General features: G+C 51.3%; 2 protein-coding genes across 2 annotated transcripts; one reads left to right on the top strand and one right to left on the bottom strand.

Moving 5' to 3' along the window:
• Positions 1 to 1684: 1684 nt before the first annotated feature.
• SLC46A1 (solute carrier family 46 member 1) lies at positions 1685 to 5345 on the top strand (the record flags this gene model as incomplete). The annotated part of the gene is made up of 5 exons (XM_080630270.1): positions 1685 to 2065; positions 2191 to 3043; positions 3507 to 3590; positions 4544 to 4700; positions 5219 to 5345. The coding sequence occupies 5 exons, from the start codon at positions 1685 to 1687 to the stop codon at positions 5292 to 5294; spliced, it is 1551 nt and encodes a 516-aa protein (XP_080486396.1). The 3' UTR covers positions 5295 to 5345.
• Positions 5346 to 9175: 3830 nt separating this feature from the next.
• On the bottom strand, positions 9176 to 15830 carry SARM1 (sterile alpha and TIR motif containing 1; the record flags this gene model as incomplete). Its single annotated transcript, XM_080630123.1, has 9 exons — positions 9176 to 9411; positions 9922 to 10043; positions 10147 to 10336; positions 10785 to 10878; positions 10982 to 11217; positions 11712 to 11803; positions 11907 to 12119; positions 12300 to 12918; positions 15376 to 15830. The coding sequence occupies 9 exons, from the start codon at positions 15828 to 15830 to the stop codon at positions 9282 to 9284; spliced, it is 2151 nt and encodes a 716-aa protein (XP_080486249.1). The 3' UTR covers positions 9176 to 9281.

Raw genomic sequence — 15830 nt, 5'->3', positions numbered from 1 at the left:
ACCACAGCGCATCACTTTGCAGATACCAGGCTGAGGGTTATTGACCTTGCTCTTGCAGGTCTATAGACACAGCTTTGGTAGCCTGCAGGGTGTCCTGGGCAGGGAGGTGAGTGCTAAATGACCAGAAGTTCTTGGTCATTTTAGCAAGAAACTCTCAAAATCCAAGCAGTGAATTACTTGGTTCTGTGAATATGCAGGAGTGGAACTAAACTTTCCAATCCCAAAGGGGGTGTCTTGTTAATGTCACTTTGATGTCTTTATTTGGTAGATCAAGCAAGTGCATACTTCAGATAATGATGATAACATTTCCATTTTATTGGTATAAATTGTCTCAGCTGTTTATAGCTTACTCAAGCAGAGAGAGAGGAGCACAGACATTAGGTCATCTGATGTCGGCACCACAAAGAGCTTCTGCTCTTTCCCTCTCTCACCCCTTTTCTGCTAGGGCTTGTGATTGAAAACCAGGGAGGTTTCAGCTGCCAACTCACAGCTCTCTTGCAAACTTGATTTAGGCATATTGCTCACAAGAAACAGTATCGTGTAACTTAACTGCCAGTCCTGAGCATTAGCACTTCACCCTTGGTACAAAAAGGAATGAGAAAGCACTTTCAAATGAATTCTATTCATATTTTTGCTTCTATTTAATGTTGAACTAGTGGCTGAAAAGGTGCAGTGACAAAATCAGCCAATGGCAAAGTAATTGTTCTACTTTCTACTCTTACGTCCTAAGTTTGCAATGAAAATCTAAACTGACTTTTCACAGTTTTTTTCACTTTTTTTTTTCTGACTTCTTTTCACATCTCTCTTAGGAAGGTTGGCCTCCAGCTGCAGCCTGGCCAAGAGGGAATAAGTAACAATGTGGAATGATTCCTGCCTGTTCCTCAGAAGCAGCACACCCACAGGGATTGCCTCCACTGGAAGGTGGGTCCTGTTGCTTGCCCGGATGCTAATAACCAGGCTCTGCAAGTGTGTTACTGCAGAATGACTGGTTTATGTGTTCAGGGGAACTGCTCAGAGCTTCACTTGTAGCCCATTAACACTCCCTCAGTGGTGTCAAAGGACTGATGTCAGTTTGCGTTAACTTGGAACCGCTCCAGTTTACGTAAACGGGTTAATCTAACACTGAATTGGGTCCTTGGAATTTAAAAAACAGCTTGGTCTTTGCTTTCTGATCTGCTGTTCCAGTCAGACCAAGCCCAGCAGGGAACCAAACAGCACAGCCAAAGCCTCTGTGTTGCCGCTCCAAGTTATTTTGTCCTTTCAAAACAAGAAGCATTTTCTAATGTGCTGTGAATCAACAGGAGTGATTACACACTGCAAACCGCAACAGTTGTCAGATCCTAGCGCATTTATGGAATCCTAGAATGGTTTGGATTGAAAAGGACCTTAAAGCTCATCCAGTTCCAACCCCCTGCCACGGGCAGGGGCATCTTCCACTAGAGCAGCTTTCTCCAAGCCCCGTCCAACCTGGCTTTGAACACTGTCGGAGGCGGGGCAGCCACAGCTTCTATGGGCACCCTGTGGCAGCGCCTCAGCACCCTCACAGGGAAAAAACGACTCCTTTAAAACGTTGAGTATAACTTTTCCTTTGCAGATAGGAGAAACAAAACCGTGTTTAAGTTGGACTTTCTTTACCCATCGATCAACAGCACCGCCGGCGTTGAAAGCCTTGTGCACGGTAGGGATGCAAGCGCCAGCCCCGGCGCCTGCTCTCACTGCAGCTCACACAGATCCCTCCCTCGTTCTGCAGGAGGAAGCGCAGCGAACCCCTTGCCGGTCCCCTGGCGGGGCGGAGCGGAGCCGCTTGTCCCGGGCGGAGCGCGCTGCCCCGTTCCCCGCCGCCATGGCCGCTCCGCTGGCGGCCCCCGCCCGCCGCTGCCCCCCGGCGCTGCCCGCCGCAGAGCCGCTCCTCTTCCTGGCCACCCTGTCCCTCGGCCTGCAGGGCCCGCTCGCCACGCAGTACCTCTGGGACCGGCTGGGGGCCGAGCGCGGCTACAGTGGCCCTAATGCCACCGGCCCCGCCGGCTGCGGGAACGGCAGCGCGGCCACCGATCCCCTGCGGCAGGTGGGAGAACAAAGAAGGGCGTATGTGTGTGTATGGGAGGGGCTTGAGGTGCTGCCACCCCCGTCGAGCTCTGGGGTGGTGGTGGGTGGTGCTGGCCGGGGATCTCATGCTCCTGTCTCTTGCAGGAGGTGGAAGTGCTGGTCTCCCATTGGAACCTGTGTATCAACCTGGGAGGCTTCTTCGTTGGTGTCTTCTCCGTGACTCTCTTTGGGCCATGGAGCGACAGCGTAGGCCGGCGTCCTGCGCTCATCCTCCCGGCGCTGGGTATGGCCTTGCAAGCGGCCATCTATCTCCTCGTCATGTACCTCCAGCTGCACGTTGCCTACTTTCTCCTTGGCCGTGTTTTGAGTGGCCTCATGGGAGACTACAACCTGATCCTGGCCAGTTGCTTCGCCTATGTGGCTGACACCAGCGATAAGCGTGCACGTACGTTCCGCGTGGCCGTGCTGGAGGCATGCCTGGGCACCGCAGGCATGCTGGCCAGCATCGGCGGTGCCCAGTGGCGCAAGGCCCAGGGCTACATCAATCCCTTCTGGCTCGTGCTCGCTTCCAGTCTTGCTGCCACTCTCTATGCCGCTTTCTGTCTCCAGGAGTCAGTGAAGCAGCAGAAACCAGCCAAGCTCTTCACACTCAGTCATTACAAGGCTGTCTACAAGCTGTACATGGCCCCAGAAAACCTAAGCTCCAGGAGGAAGCTTGCTCTTTACACCCTGGCTTTCTTTCTTCTTGTCACAGTACATTTTGGAGCCAAAGACCTCTTTGTTTTGTATGAACTTGGCTCCCCTCTCTGCTGGGCTGCTGACCTCATTGGGTACGGCTCAGCCGCCACCTACCTGGCTTACCTGAGCAGCCTGGGGGGCCTGCGCCTGCTGCAGCTCTGCCTTGAAGACACTTGGGTGGCAGAGATAGGATTGATCTCCAACATTTCTGGACTGGTTGTGATTTCTCTTGCTGCTACAACACCACTGATGTTTACAGGTGATGCCTCTATCTCAGCCTCTTAGCTTAGAGATGCCAGGAGATGTTTCTGGTAGTTTCAAGCTCATAGAATCGCATAATAGTTAGAGTTGGAAAGGACCTTAAAATCATCAAGTTCCAACCCACCTGCCATGGGCAGGGACACCTCACACTAAACCATGGCACCCAAGGCTCTGTCCAACCTGGCCTTGAACAGCCTGTGTACTGAAAACTAGGTCTTCGTAACAGCAAAGCTGGCCTAACACTGAAGCTGAAAGTGCAACCATATAGTTCCTAGAATATTAAGTTTCCCATAAGCTGTATTACACTACAGACAGACTGAAGTGCATTATCAGATGCACAAGGGTGAATTTGGTCTAAATATAGCAGAGAGAAACTGTCTGGAGCTACTGATTTCTGGGATTGACTTTGGAGACTTTGTTTTTCAGCTGGGCTTTCCCTAATGTGTTGTACTTGCTCACAGGTTATGGGATTCTGTTCCTTTCCATGGCAGCCACTCCAGTCATCAGAGCCAAGCTGTCCAAGCTGGTCAGTGAGACAGAACAGGGTAAGGCATTAGTATGCTTAAGCCAGATCCTGAAACACTGGCTTTTTGAACAGTGAAACCAAACTGCTTTGGGAGGTTAGGACTTCCCTGGCTCCTTTGGACTCCTGTGCTCCCACATTCACCCTCAGGCCCATGGTAGCACCGATTCAGATGCTACATTTCAAGATAAGGACAAGGGAAGAAAAGCAAGATGGAAAGTATTGCATTCAATCTCAGGAAGTTTGTTCCTCCTATTTGTTTCCAAACTTGTACAGGGAGCAAGAGTTAAAATGGATTATACAATGAGCAGAAAGTAAAGATTCCCTGACCAGAACTTCTTTCTGTAGATCAGTAACAGTGGGAGGAAACCCAGTGTTGTTGAAGGGTTGTATCATTGACCATGGGGAAAGATCATGGATAACCCATCGGAGGAGTGTATTTGCCTTCCAGTAATTTATTTGTAGAGCTTGCACTTGCTCTTAACACTGCACTGGAATGACTCCACAGCCAGACAGAGGGAGGAGGTGGCTTTGCACAATTTGTGTTTCTTATATAATAATGAAAATGGCACATACTTGTTACCACCTTTATGATGGTAAGTCTATAAAGTGCAGTCTTCTGCTGTACTTAATGTTCAACAGGTGATAAGATGTGCTTGGTGTAAACGGATCCACAGAGCCCTGTCTTGAAGTGTTTATGATGAAGCTGATAGCTAATACCCCTGGTCATCTCCAGTGATACAAATTGTGGAAGTCAGAGAAGCTGAACTTGACAAGTTTGAACTTGCCAGGTCAGTGCAGCGTGCCTGCTCTCTGCTCTCAGCGATTCTTATTACGCATGATACCCAGACACCAGTTCTCTGATGGGAAGCGCAAAGCCTTACAAAGATTGACAGAATCCCACTGAGGGTAACGTGTTAAAGGCATTTGCAGGCAGGGCTCTCTCACCATTAACCTCTTTCATGTGTTTTTCAGGTGCTCTCTTTGCTTCTGTTGCCTGTGTGGAAGCGCTGTGTTCACTTGTGGCTGCAGGAGTGTTCAATTCTGTCTACCCTGCCAGCTTGCACTTCATGAGGGGATTCCCATTTCTTTTTGGGGCTATAATCCTCCTTATTCCATCAGCTATTATTGGGTAATTTACTTCAAATGCCTAAACTTTGCCTTAGGACCTGTGAAGTGTAATACAAAAATACCATTTACTTTGCATAGAAGCTCACAGTTTTTAAGGTTTATTTAAAGTTATGCTTGTGAGAGGGTGTTTAGTGCCCCAGTTAGGCAGAGGAGCAGGTCCATTTCTTCTGGCATCTGAATCTTAGTGATAGGATCCATGATGCATCCTGAGTAACATAGCTGCTGATGTTAAAAGCACTTCAAAGTCTTGAATTTGAAAGTCCTCCTTTATGGGAGAGATGGAGCTCTCTTAGTGGTCTCTCTTCCTGGGGTTTCTTTAATCAAAGCAAAAGTTGTGTCATGATAGAAAATAAATCCCCTGGTAAGTCCTGGGACGGAGGATGTGTTGGGATTTGCAGTAAAAGTGCAGCAGCTCCTGGCAGGATCATTTTGTTCTGTTCCTTTGAAACTTTAAAGCTCAGTTCATTCAGCAACATGCCAGTGTGCTTCCATAGGCTCTGACTGTTCTTTCTTTCTTAGGTGGATAGAAATCTGGGACTCAAACCACGACTACAGTCACTTCTCAGATGCTTCCCTGTCCCCTGCAGATGACTGAAAAGCAACTTAGCAACAAGGACTTGGACAGATCAGCGTGGGAGGGACACCCTGTTTGTCCTTACTAATCTTTAAATGTCAGATAGTTGGAAATCATGGCTCAGACTACCAGTAAGAGCTTGACCTGCAGATGTCAATGCCTCCTCATTGTTGTGTTGCCTCATCTGGCAGAGAAAACCCAAGAGACCCAAAAGCCAATCAAGAGTAAAAGCTGTTGTTGGCCATTTGCAAGGCTGGTTAGTGGTTTGGGGTTTGGTGAGGAGGAAAGGTTCATGCTCTTAGTGGTGAGAGAAGACTGAATTCTGTTTTAATTGCCAAATGTGTGCCCCTCTGAGTACTACAGAGGGATGAGCTGGTGTAGGGACAGGATGAGTGTCTTTGGAGGTAATTTGGTTTCGCTGTGTGGGCGTAATTTTGTGTCATCGACCTCAATTCTGCTGCCCTTCCCAGGATACATTGATGCCAGCAAGTAAACCCCATGTTCATAATTGTTCTTTTCGAAGCATTAACTGTATTGCCTCAATCCTGTTCTCTTAAAACTGCCATAAACCAGCAGTTCTGTGTACTCTGCATTGCACACATGGTTGAGATACATGCAATCATGTCTTTACTGCGCAGTTGCTTAGGAGACATGTTACTTTCAGAAGGAATAAAACCTCCATGGTTTTCTATGGTTCTTAGAGCTCTTCATGTCATTGGTCCTTGCCTCACTCTCTGCTTGTCTCCATTATTTTCCTTCTGCTTCATGTATTGAAGCCTCTGCAGTAAAGCAGCAGCAGCAGGAAGTTACCTGCAGTGTGGAGAGGGAGCATGTGAGAGTCCACAACCAGTAAAAATGCAGGTTTGGGACTTGCAAGCAGCCAAAGCTTGCTTTTCCTGAGCACTGGAGTAAAGCAAGTGGGAGTGCTTAGTCTGTGACCTGTCCTTCAGTATGCAGTAAATATGAAATGCTTACATATAGCTTTGTTCCCTGTTCCTTAGGAGCTTGTGGTAAAAGGAGGAGGTGGAGAAGAAGGGAGGTTGTAAGAACTTGGTGTTATGCCACTTGCTTTGTGCAGTTATGGCTGTGGACATAGGCAGGAGTTATGTGTCAGATTAACGGGCTAAGCCCAGAATCAGGCTCCCCAAGGAACAGGGCATGCTGTGAGTGCTGTGTTAGATGTTTGTAGCTGAACTGATTGTAAGTTGTCTTCTCTACCATGGACACCAGTGCTAGCAAGTGCAGTGAAATGGAACTCCTGCACTGCCTCTGCTTTCCTGTTTGTGTCAGGGTGTTTGCAAAGGAGAAATTCAATAGGAACTATTGTGCTCTATTACAAAAATTACCCTGAAGTTTTTCTAGGCTCTCCTCCAAGAACTCCAGCTGTGAAGCAAATACATGATCCATGCATCGTGACTCTGGGCAGCAGGTGGAGAGTCCCTGGGGATGCAGCAAACTACAGCAGCCCATGCAGAGATGAGTGTGAAGCATGAGTCCCCACAGAGAATGATGCCTGGAGGATGTCAGTTCTGCTGCCCCATCAGAGAATGAGAAAGCGTGACAGCAAGAGAGAGCCATGGAGAGAAGGCTACAAGGAGAGAAGCATGTGACACAGACAGAGGTGGGAGTTTTGAGTATAAACCAGATTTATTAATAATGTCTGAAAGAACAACTCTAAACACTTTCTGACATGACACAGCAAAGGAATAAGGAAGGGTGGGAACAGAAGAATTCGCTTCCTTAAGACTGCTCCAGCTGGAAGGGGCTAGGTACGGGATGTTTTGTCAAGAGCAGGGTGAGTTCCTTAAGGTGAAGATAACTGAATGATAGGGAAACAGGAAGAGTCAGGGTCTGGGCAGCTGGAGCATGAGATGGGATCTCACTGCAGGTGGCACCCAAGCTATAGAGAACAAGTAAATCTGTATCTTGAATGGTGGGTGAGGAGGATTGCTAGAGAGCTCCTGGGAAATGAGACACAATGATTTTACTGTGTATTATTGTGGGGAAGACTGTGTGTGGGACTCCTTCAGTGGCCATGGAGGCCTTGACAATCAATCAGGACTTGGAATTTTCCCTGAAGCAGCTCACAAGGGGCTTTAATCCTTTGGCAGATTCACCTTTGGGCTCATCTGTTGGCTTCCTTGTGTTTAATCTGGAGATTAGATAGGTTCTATTTGTGATGAATGCTGGGCAGACACAGCTATTAACCTTCACTGGAGAGCAAAGATGCCATTAACTGTGAGCTGATAAGAACTATCCATAAAGCTGTGATTAAGCACCAGAATTTAACTTCTTTTTTTTTCCCTCAAATGTTCATGGATCTAAGCCAAAAGGAAATGGGTTTGTGTTCCTGACAGTTAAGCAGCAAGGGTTCAGGGAGAGGCAGGAGAAGGACAAGGTGATTCAGATTCCTCATTACCTCCTGAAGGAGTTATCTTGAGCAGAGGAGCTTGCTGCTTCTGCAGGGTGGTACATCAGCCTGGTCTCCAGAGCATCAGGGCAGACTGGTGCTCCCTGGCCATGGCTTCATCATCCCCCTGTGCATGCTCTGAAAAAGGATGTCTTTTTGCATTATTCCCTTTGCATCAGAAAAGACAAACTCAGGTAGGAGCTGCAGTTTCTGGTCCTAGTTGCAAAATGGCATGTTGTTGAGAGCTGCATGTTGTTGAGAGCCTGCTCACCCTCCAAGGCAGGCAGGAGAAGCAGGGTAGAGCTGAAAGGGCAGAACTTGGGGAGATGTGTCAGGGTGCCCCTGGTTCCTCATTTGAGTGTTAGTTCCCCTCCCAGCTGACGTTCACTCCTTGCAGATGGTGTTCACACCTTGCAGCCTTCACCCACCCTTTGCATCAGCTTCGCTCCTGATGTTTCAGGGTGAATAACTGCAAAAAGACCTGGTGGGTGTTGAGGAGAGGTTGGTAGAAACAAACAAATGCTCCTTGATACTGAATCCAGCAGAGACTAGAGACAAAACTGAGCCTGAAGAGCTTAGCCCTGGCTGTCAGGGATGGGTGGCAGGCAGCAAAGAGATACACCAGCTCCTGTTTGAAGGAACAGACCGTGGAAGCACCAACAGAATAAAACACAGCCAGTGTTTAACTCCACAAGTATAGAACACCAGTTAGCATCTTCCATATTTACATGGATATGTTTTCCAGAGATCCAGCCTCCTATGCCCTATAAATATAGACCTGATATTGTGGTAAAGCTGAGGCACCAGATGGTGGGAAGGGGTTGTTTTAAAAGCACTTTTTGCAAAGATCCTGCAGAAACTTCACCTGATCTGTTGTCTGAAAAGAACAGCTTGTCATAACCCCAAACTTCCATCACCAGAGTTAAGACCACAAAGTGCCTTTGCAGCATTACGAGGTGGAAGGCCCTCAAGGGGGGAGGAGCTCAGTTGATAAAGGGACATTACTGGGAAAGAGAAAGCTGCTGCTGAGCCGTTGAGAAGGCCTCTGTTATCTTTCCTAAACACAGGGATTTTGCTAGGGCTTAGCTTTTATTTGCCCTTTCCTACTTTTGGCTTCTGACCACGATATTCCCACAGCACACAGCAGAGGCCATGTGATGCTTAGGGACCGTTTCCTCTCAACTGCTCTTCTCTCCTGCGTGTCCTCTTGTGATGTATCCCTCATCAGTTCCCAAGTTTTGATTCCTCAGAAGACCTTTTCTCTTTGGACATGTTTCTTTTCCTCTTCAGACATGTTTTCCTTGCACCCCCAGCACTGCAGGAGGTATAACCTATGTGTCCTGCCTTCCCAAAGGAGGACGTGGAATACAACTCATCTATCCCAGAGTCCACCTTAGCTTGGCTCACCAGGCACCGTGTGAGTACTAGTCCTTTAGTGCCAAGGGCTTGCATTTGGAGGGCAAAAGGGGGATAATGAGCCACAGGCCTTGTCTCAAGCCAGGGTATTAAGATAGGGAAAAATAGAGGGATAAATCTGGCCCCACATAAAAAGGGGTCGGCTGGGGAGTCTCTGAGGGGCTGAGGCAGATGTGCTGGCTCTAGGTCTGCCCCAGGGAGGACAAGCAGTCCAGGCCGTTCTCTGACCCAGCCGAGGAGTCCCGCGAGGAACGTCCCTGCAGGAAGCGGATGATTTTGTCGATTGTGGCTTCCTGGTACTCGTGGGACCACCTGAGATCGAGGGGAAAACTTGGGTTAATGTTTCCTTCATGTGAGATGCCACAGGATGGTTCAGTTCATCTGGGCCAGGAGCCAGAGAGCCCTTTCCTCCATGCCAGCTCTCTAGGAATCTCCATTTTCCTCATGGAAAATGGAGGAGCACTGGATGCTGCTGGAAAGCCCCTTTGTGCCTGCCAGGCTGGCGGGCTATGAGCAGGTTGGGATGCCATCCCAGGGGAAACAGGAGGCGAGAGGAGCCCAGGGGAACTGTGGAACCTTCAGCATCACTCCTGCCTGGAGCTCTCAGCCAGGGGAGCCCCGAGCACAAAAGCAGAGAAGGGCTATGGTGGGGACCTTTGCTCCCTTTATGCGGTGGAGAACCCAAAGTGACTCAGCTCCCCTTTGGCCTGTTCTGCCTCCCTCATCTGTTTCTCCTATTTCCTTGTGCTCTTTGCTACTGCTTATGCAAGCTGTTCTCTCCAAGTGTCAAGGAAACCCATGGTACAGGTGTCTTTTACTTACTTGATACCATTGAATTTCAGGACAGCCCTCATGTCCTTGGGAAGTGTTTCTGGATCTGGCCACTCAAAATGGTCTGTAACAGGTACAATGTTCTTTCCAGAGTTCAGGGCTGTCACAATCTCCTGCGTGAACATACAGGTGCTCAGGCTATGGCCTGTGTCAGCCCATTATGGGCCTTTTCCTGCTCCAGCATCCACCAACCACCCACATGATAGCTTCTCCTACCTTGTGCACCCAGTCCTTACACTCAGGGTCTTCCATGCATTTATCCAGTGCATTGGGTGAGAGGACCAGCACAAAATTCCTGGCACTCATGACACTCTGGATCAGTTTGTCCTCAAACTTCCCTGCCTCCAGCTTCTCCACGTCAATGAACACACTGAAGCCATGCAGCTGCAGGTGGACCTTCAGAAGGCTGGTGGCAAGAGGGAACAGCACCATGAGGAGAGCTACCGGGTTTCACACGCTCTCAGGCAAGCTGTGGTGAGACAGAGGAGCAGTGAACAGGCTCCTGCAGAGAACAGCATGGTTCTTGAGATGCCAGCTGCCAGCCCAGCCTCCTTACAGGGGAGCTGGACGTAAACTCCCTGCTGTGATCCCTTACAGCCCTATGAGCACAGTGTGAGAACAGGGTAAGTCAGTGTCAAAGAAGGACAGGGTGGCAGTGACAGGACTGGGAATTAGCCTGTCCACCATGCAGCGTATAGCACGTGCTGTCCCCTGTGGAGACAGTCCCTGTTCGCACTGCAGCTTTTGGCAGCCTCTCCCTCCTCTGCATCCTGCGGCTTTCCCAGCTCCACGCTTTTCCCACAGCTGATCACCAGCCTTCAGCCCAACACCATGTCCTTGCCTGCAGCACTCACCTGGCCAGCTGCGACCCGGTGCTCCTCCTGTAGCTGATAAATACATCAGTGCCATTGGACGCCGTTTGCAGCGTTATGGGGGAGTGAAGCATTTCTAGACAGAACAAACAGCACCCAGAAGTTAAACCCACCCAACAGCTCATCCGGAACAACCCTCCACACTCACCCCCACCCTTGAGCATCAGCAGGACCCTCACCCCTTGCAGCAGTGAGGATGCGGACGCGATGGAAGCCGGTGTTGATGTGACAGTCGTCCTGCAGCTGCTGCTCCGTCACCCGGTGCAGGAAGTTGCGGTTGATGCCACATGTGAGCAGGTTGTAGGTGTACTGACGAAACTTGGGGTCGATGCTGCCCAGCCAGTCAGCCAGGTTGCTGTGGTCACATGTGGAATAGTTTGCAAAAGTCTTCAGCTCTGTCAGCTCTCGGAAAAACCTGGCAGAGAAACAAACGGAAGCATGGAGTGGGGAAAGGAGGCTGCTGGAGCAAGCAGGACTTAAGAGACGTTTGGTACCATGTCTTCTTGTCTGCACGGGAGAGAGTGCAGCTATGTGCTGTGGTGAAAAGTGAGCCAAAGGAATAGAAAAGGAGAAAAGTTGTGCGACTGTTGGTCTTCAGGACACAGAGGTATGAGGAGCTCAGCTAAAGAAGGAGGAGCTCAGCTAAAGAAGGAGGAGCTCAGGTAAGTTCCCATCTTTCTGGGTAACTTGCAGGATCCCACCTCCCCTGCGCCATATATAGTCTCTTCCCATCCCACACCTCTCCCCATTGCCAGAATCCCTTTGGGACTGCGCACTGCACTGGAAGAGTCCTGGCAGGCCAGGATTTGCATTTTGAGGATCTCTGTTCTTGTCTTGGCAAGAAGGGAAAGGCACAGACCTGTGGTAATGACCATGAAGGAGGCCAGCATGTGCTGGTGGCAGTCCTACCTTTTCCGAGTGATACTGGAGTCCATCCCCAAATCTTTCTGTAGCTCCTGCTCCGTCAGCCTCAGGAGAATGTCCCCATCCACCTGATGGTCCTGCCAAGAGAAATCCAGGCTGGAAAAGCTGTTGGGTGAGATGTTTACACCTCTGCTGCAATATGGGGCAGCAATATGTCCCTCCCCTGGCACACAGCCCTACCAGGAACCTCTGGCAGTAACTGTTGAATCCGATCTGCTGCAGCCATGTCTGCACCTCACAGGCCTTCCAGTTGGGAACCGTGGGCAGGATGCGCCGAGGAACCTCCTCCCCTATCATGCGCAGCACCTTCTTGGCCAGGGAGGAGGTGGTGCTGCTGGTGGAGTAGCACACGATCCTCTTCAGGCTCTGAGTAGCCCCAATCTCACTGAAGATCTGGGGACACAAAAGGAGGACACATCACTTTGCTTTCCCTCCTCCTCCCCACAACCTGTGCTGGGCCAGCTGAGGACCAGAGTACTTGGGGAGCTCATAGGAGAGCAAAAGACACCAAGATGCAGTTGTGGCAACCCTTCCCTTCTGCGTCTCCTTCCTTCAGGCCGACCTACCCTTTACCTTTGTTTTCTTCTGCCTGGTTTTGATGGCAGCCTCCGTGCAGAGGTAGAAGGCAGCAATGCACTGTGCTTCCATCCTCGAGCTGTCCAGCAAAGGTACCAGCCTCTGCAGGTCATCTGCCGTCCTCCCCTGGCTGTTGTCACTGCTGCCCAGCATCTCAGAGGCAAATTGCTCCGGATCCAGTGAGGCGATGAAGGGCTCCACCAGAGCCAACGTCCCCGACCGCTCCACCTCCTTCTCGATTTCCTTATTGGTGGCCAGCACTGTGATGGCCAGGCACGCGTGCAGCCGGATCAGCTCATCATCTCTGGAGAACACCAGGGGGAAAAGCCACTCTGCTGTCCTCTTCTCGATCATCAGGCGCTGGTTGGCCTGCCCTCCATACATGGCACAGTTGGCCAAGGCCATGGCACAGTGCCGCAGCACGATGGGGTCCGTCCAGCGGCACCAGTACAGGATAGCATCCAGGCCTCCATCGGAGATGAGCTGGAAACAGGTCTCCTCGGTGTGTTTGAACATGTGCTCCAGGATACCAGAGACACTCTGTGCCAGCTGGGGAACATCCTTCTCCTTGGCTAAGTTCAGAATCACTCCCAAACCAATCCGAGCAATCCGGTCCCTGAAGGAAGAAGAGGCACAGGCAGGTGAGGGGCAGATGGCTGTGTAGGGAATGGGAGCAGTGACTGGCATGTGAACTTGCTCATGCTTTGGTGGCATTTGCCCTACGAAAGCTAGATGTTTCCCTGTGGGACACAGCTGCCAGATATGCTGTCGGATGTGATGCAGTGAGATGTGACAGGCTGGTGCTGGAAGAACCTGTCTGGGTCTGATGGAAGAGCTCCTGGTGGGACAGGACAATGGGGTGCATAGCCCAGGACCACCACATCAGAGGCTTTCATGCTCGAGATAAGACACACATAGCAATCAACAGCACGTGATAGGCAAATGCCAGGCTAGAAATAGATGTGCTTAGTCAGCTTTGCTAGGAGTGTGTGAGCTGCTTAATGTTTGGGGGTGAAAACTTGTTGGTCTCTAATTAGTGCTGTCCTCTGGCTGCTCCCCAGATGGGTGCCAAGCCCAGGACAGGGGTTTAACATCTGTCTGAGCAACCACACGGAACTGGCCATAGGGGTCTGCCTGTCCTGCAATGATAGCATGTGGGAAACCTGTATATTCCCTTAGTCCTGCACTCTCCTAGAAGAGGACAGCAGGAGCCTGGGGCCAGCAGCTGCTGCTCAGTCGTGGCTGGCCTTGGGAGCCCTCTGCTGTGAGAATGGTCTTAAAATGACACCTGAATGGGGCTGTGCCCTAAAAGCATACAGGGAGGAAGGGGGAAATGGTGGGCTCTTTCCTGCCCTCCCTGATCTTGCCAGGGCAGCTCCATCTCAGCCCTTAGATATGACCTGTTTGGTGCCTTGGTGGAGCTGCTCCATTCCCAAGGCACAAGCACTGATGTGGATGTTCCATGCTGTGCTGCTTATGAGGGCAGCAGCACATTTGGTCCCAGTGAAGGTGGGGTGAAGGCACATCAGGCTTTCTGTGCTGGCAGGCAGGAAGAGCATTTCTGGGAAGCCTGTGGCCCACGTGGCTCACGCTGACCTTGGGGTGGGTTTGGCAGCAAACACTGTGGAGAGCTCTGGAAAAAAAAGGGCCCAGCCTGGGACTGGCTCCAAGCCTGGACTCAGCTCAGAGCTGGATGACAAACACAGCCCCAGCAGGTCACAGGATGGAGCCAGGACCGGTCCAGCTCTCAGGAGAGCACTGCTGCTGCTGCACACAGGTGATGGGAGAGGCCTCTAAGCCAGAGACTTGGACCCTGAGGGGACTTTATACCTCCCTAACATCACTTAGAGGTTGATGGTGGGTCAAGCTGTGGGGAGTGAGGGGCTGGGAGCCCACTGCTGCTCTGAGACTCTGGCCCGTGAACTGCTTCTGGAGCAGAGATGGTGACTCCAGCAGCTGCTTTCTTTTGCCAGGAAGCTAAGTTAAGTGCTGAATTCAGACAATGCCAGTGATGTTTCCTGGGATTAATTCCACTCTAATGGACTTTCCTGATTTAGCTGTTGCTTCTTTTTGTCTGCCAGTGCATGCAGCGAGGTCCAGGCTGCGAGTCCACAACCTCACAGGCACATCACCCAGGAAGCTGGAGCAGGACCCCAAACTTTGGTCAGACTTCCTCCACACTCACAAAAAGCCCTGGCTGGACTTGGGAGAATGGAAGGAGAGCCAAGCTGTCAGTCATGTGTTTGCCTGTTAGATAGCAGGAGAGAAAGGCCTGATCCTGACCCAGCTCACAGCAGGTACATGGCTTCTCTCTGGGACCAGCATGCTGCAGTGTGGTGCTGCCAGGGTATGTCAAACCAGGCGTGGGACGGAGGGAAGAGTTCATCTGTTGGGGACCTTGTGGCAGTGCATTTACATGTGTTGGATGTGCACATGCCCCCTTCTACACACACTTGTACATAAGCTTCCACCCCATCTCTGCCAACCCTTTGGCAGGGCCAGCCCAGTGTCTCTCACCTCTCCTAGGGAGCAGCACATGCATCTCCAGCCTCTGAGCTAGGGACCATGGGCTGAGGGGCTCCAATGGATGCTGACCCCCTCCTTATGGCCTTAGTCCAGCAGCAGGAAGTCTCTGGGAACTGGCTTTGTCCTCCTCTTCCTGCTGTAGTTATGGCTAAGGGGAAGTCACGTCCCGTCTTTGGGGTCATATGCTCTGTGTCAGGCAAACTGACCCAGCTCAGCCACAAAGGATGTCTTGTGTGGGTGACCCCAGGCTGAGGGGGGCTCATGAGGATGTCCTGATCCTCACCAGCCATCCCTGAGCTGGGGTTCACGCTCCTCACTCCAGTGAGGGAGGGATGTCATTGCCTGGGTGTGACCAGCAAGTAGGGACTCCTCTGTGCAAGGACATGGATGGACATGGTGTGGAGCCGAGGGGGTTTGATGCACCAGGAGCACTCAGAGCAGGGGAATTTGGGGAGTGTGGGTGGGATGGGTGGAGGAGATGCAGGACAGCAGGCAAGCCTTCAGTAGGGAGGGTTGTTGCTGTTCGGGGGGCTCTATGAAGACTCACCTATTTTCTGCCACCAGGATCTGCTCCAGGAGTTTTCCTGCCTGGCACTTGGTCTCCAACTCCGCTGTGTACAGCAGGTTCAGCAGCAGGTCCAGGCCCCCCTCCAGGCGGATCACATCACACAGCACTTTGGCCACATCCCTCCCCAGTGTGGGCATCCCCCATGCTTCCTCCACCAGCTGGAACACCTCTGCGATGGCCCTGCTCAGCTCCGCGGGGTTGGCTGCCTGCTTGACATCGGTGATGGCCCGGTGCAGGGAGGGCAGGATGCGGTCCAGGGCTGCCCGTACATCCGTGTTTACCCCGGGGGAGACCTCCCGGTGGTCCCTGGAGCTGCCAGCCCAGCTGCCAGCCTGACTCACGCACTCCGGCACTTCCAGCCGCTCCGCACCTGACATGGTGAAGAACCGGCACAGTTTATAGAGGGAGACGAGCAGGGTGAGCACCATCGGCAT

Source organism: Psittacula echo (assembly GCF_963264785.1).
Source record: "Psittacula echo genome assembly, chromosome: 15".
Lineage (NCBI taxonomy): Eukaryota > Metazoa > Chordata > Aves > Psittaciformes > Psittacidae > Psittacula > Psittacula echo.
This window is presented reverse-complemented; position numbering and strand designations above follow the sequence as displayed.